Source organism: Gekko japonicus, unplaced genomic scaffold, assembly GCF_001447785.1.
Source record: "Gekko japonicus isolate JY-2015 unplaced genomic scaffold, Gekko_japonicus_V1.1 scaffold1306, whole genome shotgun sequence".
Classification (NCBI taxonomy): domain Eukaryota; kingdom Metazoa; phylum Chordata; class Lepidosauria; order Squamata; family Gekkonidae; genus Gekko; species Gekko japonicus.
In genome coordinates, this window is record NW_015165278.1 from 315,079 (window position 1) to 322,663 (window position 7,585).

Consider the following 7,585-nt stretch of genomic DNA (forward strand, 5'->3'; position numbering starts at 1 on the left):
CTGCTTCTTGCTCTGACTGAGGGCTGCTGGGAGCAGGGGGCGGGGCTTGTTGCATGTGCCCGCCCCCTGGGCTCTTTACTGCCGGAGCTCCGCTCCTGTGCGCTCCTGCAGGAAATGACCCCTGTATAGGAATGAATGAATTAGACTTCCCCTCCAGTCCTCATTTGACCCAAATCCAATTAGGGGACTGGACAGTGGTAAGTGAGCTTTAGAAGATACTATTTCCAGTTATTTAGTTTCAGCAGAGTAGCCATGTTGGCCTGCAGCAGAAGAGCTCGATTCATGTCCAGGAGCCCCTTAGAGACCAACAAGATTTTGGGAGATATGAGCTGTCACCAGGGCCATTTTTGGGCAGGAACGCACAGGAACGGAGTTCCGGCTGGCTCCCAAGTTGGCCACGCCCAGCAGGAACTCATTAGCATAATAGGCCACACCCAACAGCAGAAACTCATTAGGATTGGCTACATTAGGGGTGTGTGGCCTAGCATGCAAAGGAGTTCCTGCTACAAACCCCCCCCTGGGTTTTGACAACAAACAAGGTAAACAGAATAAGAAGGGAAAGGTGGGTGTGGCTCGATGACCACACATGGGGGTGCAGCCTAATGTGCTAATGAGTGGTGCTGTCAGGGTGTGGCCTAATGAGTTCCTGCATTTGGGTGTGGCCTATTATGCTAATGAGTTCCTGCTGGGCTTTTTCTACAAAAAGAGCCCTGGCTGTCACAGTTCCCTTCAGCAGATACCTGATGAAGGTGATGAAGGTGAAGGGAACGCTGTGTCGCTTGAAAGCTTATGTGCCCAAAATCTTTTTGGCCTCTAGCAGGGGTGTTGAGCTCATTTGTTATGAGGGCCAGATCTGACATAAATGAGACCTTCTTGGGCCAGGCCATGTGTGTCATAAAAGGTAATGCCAGGTAACGGGGATATAAACTTTATAAAGGACACAGACAAACACAATGAAAGATGTTTTTAAACTTTAAATAACACATTTCCAGTGAGTTCGACACGCCTGCGTGCCACCGGACTTGAAGCTAGTAGTCTCAGTTATGGTTTGCCCAGCCTCTCTGTCTGTTCTGAACCTAAAATAATACTGAGGGAAATTTGTTTATTACATTTTTATCCTGCCCTTCTTCAAGGAGCTCGAGGCATCATTCTTCCCTCCTCTGTTTTATCCTCACAACAGCAACCTGTGAAATAAATAAAAAAGCAGGAGTCCAGTAGCAGCTTAAAGACTAACAAAATATGTGGCAGGGTAGGAGCTTTCGTGAGTCACGGTCTGAAGAAGTAAAAAGAACAGAACTGTATCTGAAAAACTAAACAGTGACTCATGAAAGCTCCTGCCCTGCCACAAATGTGTTAGTCTTTAAGGTACTACTAGACTCTTGCTCTTTTCTACTCTTTTCTACTTTTCTTCTACTTTCAGTGCACTTTCCAACTGGATTTTTACTGTGTGAACCAAGGCTCCCTCTAAGATGCGGAGTCTTGTGAGCAAAAATTCTACTTTGTGAGCTACTGGCCTGAAAGTTGTGAGCAGGTGATTTGGCTACTGCATCAATTAAGTTTGCTCTGGAGCCATCCTCCCTGAGCTAAGACAAAAACGTGTGAGCTGGAGGCTAAAAAAATGTGAGCTAGCTCACACTAACTCAGCTTAGAGGGAACACTGGTGTGAACTGGCAAAATCCAGTTGGAAAGTGCATTGCAAGTGGATTGCAAGTGGATTATTTAGTGTGTGTAACTGCAGCCTAACACAGCTACCCATCTTGATCTATCTCTGTGAAATTAGGCTGAGGGAAGGCAACTGTGTCAAGACTACTCAGTAGGCTTTTGTGATTGTGGGGAAATTTGAACCCGAGTCTTCCAGATCGTAGTCCAACACCCTAATTATTACACGATGGGTCTGTTGAAAAAATTAGTCTTGATAAGCAGTATCATAGCCAGCCCAATGAATTTTAAGGGGTGCAAATGTTGTCCCCACATAGGCCACCCAGGCCCGTAGCTACAGTGGGGCACCTCGGGGCCTGGCCCCCTGACTTACTGCCAAGGTCCCCTGACTTCCCATCCAGCCCAGCCCCCCCTTCCAATTTTTTATTTTATTTGTGGCACTCCCTTGGGGTGTGTATGCAAGGTGCCGCCCAACGTATGTAAAGGTCCCCCAGCAGGGCTTTTTGGTGTAGTGGTTAAGTGCGTGGACTCTAATCTGGGAGAACAGGGTTTGATTCCCCGCTCCTCCACTTGCACCTGCTGATGTGACCTTGGGTCAGTCACAAGCTCTGGCACAGCTGTCCTTGAAAAAGAGCAGTCTCTGTCAGAGCTCTCTCAGCCCCACCCATCTCACAGGGTGTCTGTTGTGGGGAGGGGAAGGGAAAGGAGTTTGTAAGCTGCTCTGAGACTCCAAGTGAAGGGCGGGGTATAAATCCAATCTCTTCTTCTTCTTCTTGTAGAAAAAGCCCAGCAGGAACTCATTAGCATAATAGGCCACACCCAACAGCAGAAACTCATTAGCATATTAGGCCACACCCCTGATAGCACAGCTCATTGGCATATTAGGCCACATACCCCCATGTTACCAGAAGTGTGGTCATCCAGTCACACCCACTTTTTGCTTCTTATTTTGTTTACTTTGTTGTCAAAACCCTGGGCTTTTTTTGTAGCAGGAACTTATTTGCATGTTAGGCCACACACCCCTAATGTAGCCAATCCTAATGAGTTTCTGCTGTTGGGTGTGGCCTATTATGCTAATGAGTTCCTGCTGGGCGTGGCCAACTCAGGAGCCAGCCGGAACTCCGTTCCTGTGCGTTCCTGCCCAAAAATAGCCCTGCCCCCCAGAATTAAAAAAAATCCTGGCTACGGCCTGAGGCCACCTCTAATCTGTTCTAACATATTGCTCCTGCTTTCTGTTTTACGAGACTGGAATCAGACTCGCTATGGCCTTCCCACACCCAACGACAGAGGAGAGTCAGCTCTCATACTTCCTTTAGTTCTCCGATATCTTTGCCCGACATATGTCTCCATTGGTGGTTTGGGGGCCATCGCAGCTGCCGTGATGTCTTCTGGGGATTCCGCCTTGCTCTCTGCAAGCTCCATGTTTGCTCACAACATTTATAGGAAAATCCTGAGGAAAAAAGTAAGTTGGTGAAATGCAGACACCGAACCATGTAGACATTATGTGGATGTGGGTGTGATGTGACGCCAAGATAATTCAGAAGGGATTCCTGTCTGTTCCCCCCAGGCCACAAAAAAGGTGGGAATAGATTAATCAAGATTGATTCATATGGGAGAACACCATAGATGAAAATGTTCTTCATCTGTGGCAGAACTTCCCAAACTGAGGGCTATGAGAAAATTGTGCTCTAAGAAATTAATAAATTAAAGTAGAATCTTTTCTGTGGGTGAGTAATTCTACCGTACAATCGGGGCAAAGGGAAGAGCGAGCGCGGAGCAGCAGCTTGTGGGATCAGAGGCAACTGGGTAATAAAATTACTAACAATGGAGAATATCCCACTGGCTCTCTGTATGAGTCACTGATCTGGTTGAGTCCCTCTGTTTTGAATGAGATAGGAGCCAAAGCAGCAATTTGCCAAAATGCTGCAAACACAAGGAGTCATGGGTGGACAGTTTGTATCTATATATCTAATAGCCAAGGATCCCTCTGTGTGCAGATACTTATTTCCACAGATCTAGGGTACATGGAGGGTAAAGAGGTTTTTCTGCACACTTGGGGTACCCCTAGGGTTGCAGAAAAATGCAAAAAGCTTTTAAAAATACACAGGGGGTTTAAAACCCTCAAAAATAAAAAAAGAGTTGTCTGTGCTTGCATAGTCCAGACTCGTGGTCCTCCATGCTAGACTTGGAGCTTTGCTTGGTGGCTGGCCTCCCCACAGCCAGCAAGATGGGACTAAAGACGTGGGGCGGGGCCCACTGCCAGGTCCTTCCGAGGCAAGCGGCCTCCCCATGGCCAGCAAGACAGCCCTGGAGCAAACGGACAGGGGACACTGACACCACTGGGTCTTTCCAAGGCAGCCGGCCTCCCCACAGCCAGCAAGACAGCCCAGGGGTCGCGGGGCAGGGGACGATACTGCTGGATCACTCCCAGTCAAGTGGCATCCCCACTGCCAGAAAAACGAGGAAGCTGCAGAAAGGGAGGCAGAAGAGGGAGAGATTGCTTGGGGGGGGGAGAAATAGGGGAGAGAAAGAAGGGCAGACTGAGAAGGGATGGTGGAAAGAGGACATTGTGTAAGTAAGTAAGAGGGGTGAGACATACAAGGGGTGAGAGGAGAAAGGGGGTAGGGAGGAAAGCTAACATAAAAGGGGTGAAAGGAGAATAAATTGGGTGAGACCCGTGAGAGGAGAAGGGGGAAGTGAAGGAAGATGGATAGGTATGGGGTGGGTGCAGAAAGACAGGAGGGAACTCAAAGGGGGTAGGAAAGGATTCCTAAGAAGGGGGTAGGGAGGAAAGCTAACATGAAAGGGGTGAGAGGAGAAGGGGGAGGTGAAGGTAGATGGATAGGTAAGGGGTGGGTGCAGAAAGACAGGAGGGAACTTTGACAGAGAAGGGGGGAGGGTAGCAAAGGTGGGGGAAATGCCCCCTCCCTGCAAGTTTCTTGCGGGTCTCCCCTTGTACATTCTAAAAGTAGACCTTTTCCAATGCAAGAGTGACATGCTTCCAGTTCAATTCAGAATAAAAGCCTGCCTCAGCAATGGGAAACATTGTTCTAATTTTATTTATTTAGAATATTTTTATACCATCTCTTCAGCATCCTGGTCAAGGCAGCTTACAATTAAAAATCACAGTGTAAAACACAGGCCATTAGACATAAGCAACACAAAAACAATCCATAAAACAGAGCAGACAATTTAAAAGCTGAAACCCCCCAATTAAAAGGCGTATCCTACTATCACAATATGTGCCTTGGTTCTAGAGCCATTTAAGGGTAGTGGTTAAGTGCACAGACTCTAATCTGGGAGAACTGGGTTTGATTCCCCTCTCCTCCACTTGCAGCTGCTGGATGACCTTAGGCAAGCCATAGTTCTGTCAGAGTTGTTGTTGCAAGGACAGTTCTGGAAAGAGCTCTCTCAGCCCCGCCTATCTCACAGGGTGTCTGTTGTGGGAAGGGAAAGGAGTTTGTAAGCCGCTCTGAGACTCTGATACCAATTTCACACAAGAGCTGCGCAGCCTCCCGTGTGCCTGCTTCTATTGGTCAATTTCCCCCTCGAAGCCGCGCGGCCGCATTTTGACCCGCGGCTTTGCCTGATTTCCCCCGTGGTTTTGTGATCCTGTTTTTTGAGGATCATGAAACTGTGGGGAAAATCGGGCAAAGCTGCGGGTGAAAATGCGGGTGAAAATGTGGCTGCACAACTTCGAGTGGGAAATTGACCAATAGAAGCGGGGCAAAGGGAGGCACGACCGCAGTGCAGCTCTTATGTGAAATCGGTTTGAGTGAAGGGCAGGGTATAAATCCAATCTCCTCTCCTCCTCCTAATTTACACTGAGGGTCTACAGCCCAGCGTTGTAGAATTGATATTTTAAGCCTCTGGTCCTGCAGGGCTGCTTGGCAACACCCACTCAGCCCCACCTTTCAGACTTATGCAGAGTCTCCATAATGCTAACATCTAGCTTTGTACATCTTCTTCCTGTGGTAAAACACACACACATTTTGATGGTTCCTCCACATCTGGATGGCCCAAAGTGTTCATTAATCCTATCTAGCAACAAAGGGAGCAGTGAAAATTTGTTGCAAGAGTTAGGTTGCCACTGAAATTATCTCCAAGACCAGGTTACTTCTAAAGTTGTCTCTTTTTTTGAATTTCAGGCAACCGAGAAAGATGTATTGTGGGTAATGAGAGCTTCCATGGTTGTCTTCGGGGCGCTGGCTGCAGCTCTGGCATTTTATTCCCATTCGATTTATGACCTCTGGTTCCTTGGAGGTGAGCTTGTGTACACCCTCCTTTTTCCTCAGCTGTGCTGCGCACTCTTTATTCCTCACACCAACACGTACGGCTCAGCTGCCGGGTTCTTCTTTGGATTTCTGCTGCGGCTGTTGGCAGGGGAGTCATCCCTGAAGATCCCCCCACTTATCTGTTACCCAGGATGTTCTCTTGTCGATGGGGTCTACGTTCAGCGGTTCCCTTTTAAGACCGTCACCATGCTCGTCGGTCTCTTGACCATCATTTCCGTCTCGTATCTGGCAGCCTTTGTGTTTAAGAGAAACCTCCTTCCTCACAAATGGGATGTTTGTCACTTAATAAAGGATGACAGTGTGTTTGTCTCTTTACCTCAGAGAGAAAAACAGATGGATGTGCAAAAAATTGAAAATGATGAGCTAATGGAGAATAATAGCAATAGCGCTTTATAATTTCGCCACACTGTGGTCATGGCAGAGCCCCCTCACTTCCTCAGATCTTCGGGGAAGGCCCTAATCTTTGTGTTGTCCTTTCTGGAAAGCAGCTTGGTGGACATGAGCGTGAGTGGGTGGGTGGGGGGCTCTCTGTAGTGGCACGAGTGTTTTGGAGCTCCCTCCTTCAGGAGGCCTGTCTGACTCCACATTTGGGCTTGAATAAGTTGTGTTTGTGTGTACGTGTGTGTGTTTTAAAATAAAACATTTGGAACAGTTTGAAGATGGTTTTAAGCGGTGGTGCAGGATCAAACTGCCTATTGCATTCTCTTCTGTGTGCCTTCTAAAAGATCCACACACACCCCAGACTGCTTGTTTCAAGACTGATAACAGTGTGGGGTAGAGCTCTTCCACCCTTTCCTTCCTTGCCCTTTTCCCTGGAAAAAAGGCACCCCTAACCTAAAATGGCCCCTGGGGAGTAGTGTTGCCAGCCTCTATAGGGTTGCCCTCTCAGGGTTGGGAAATCCCCGGAGAATTTGGGAGTGGACCCTGGGGCTGGTGGGGTTTGGGTAAGGGAGGGACCTCAGTAGGGTATAATGCCCTAGAGTCCATCGTCCAAAGCAGCCATTTTCTCCCGGGGAACTGATCTCTATAGCCTGGACGTTAGTTCTAATTCCAGGAGATCTGCAGCCGTCACCTGGAGGTTGGCAACACAAGGGCCTGGAGATCTCCCAGAATTCCAATTGATCTCCAGGCAACAGAGATCAGTTCCCCGGGAGAAAACAGCTCTTTTGGAGGGACAGATGCTTTTGCAGAGCTGGTCTGCCCTTGCTTGTGATACCCATATTCTACAGCAGGATCACTGCTGCATGAGGCCTTCTTCCCCCATCCCCCATCCCCATCATTCTTCTCTGCTTGTGGTACATTAAACTGGCCATATCAATTTCCTTTTTCTAAAAAGAGAGTTTAATCTGACACAATGGATCTGGCTGTACTTAAGAATAGCTGTAGCATCTGCTCGTTCAATGCAGAGGAGTACAGAATAGAAGTCATTTTGTGTCTGTGCGGGGTCATTTCGGGGGGGAACGCGGGGGATCGCAGTTCCCCCGGGTGAGGTGCAGGGGGCGGGGCACATGATGAAGCCCCACCCCCTGCTTCCGGCCGCCCCGCTTCCGGCCCTCATTCAGCCAGGAGGAGGCAGGAGAAGAGGGAGGGTAAGTTGCTTCCTCCCTGCCTCTCCCACCCCTGCCTGCCTG

At 48.6% G+C, this 7,585-nt stretch overlaps 1 protein-coding gene across 1 annotated transcript in view; it reads left to right on the forward strand.

Moving 5' to 3' along the window:
• Positions 1 to 6,350, forward strand: part of LOC107109612 (high affinity choline transporter 1-like) — a 23,442-nt gene extending 17,092 nt beyond the window's left edge. Inside the window, exons 7-8 of the mRNA XM_015410276.1 lie at positions 2,904 to 3,121; positions 5,808 to 6,350. Of these exons, the coding sequence (XP_015265762.1) occupies positions 2,904 to 3,121; positions 5,808 to 6,350 (761 nt within the window). The remainder of the gene's footprint in view (positions 1 to 2,903; positions 3,122 to 5,807) is intronic.
• The last annotated feature ends 1,235 nt before the right edge of the window (positions 6,351 to 7,585 follow it).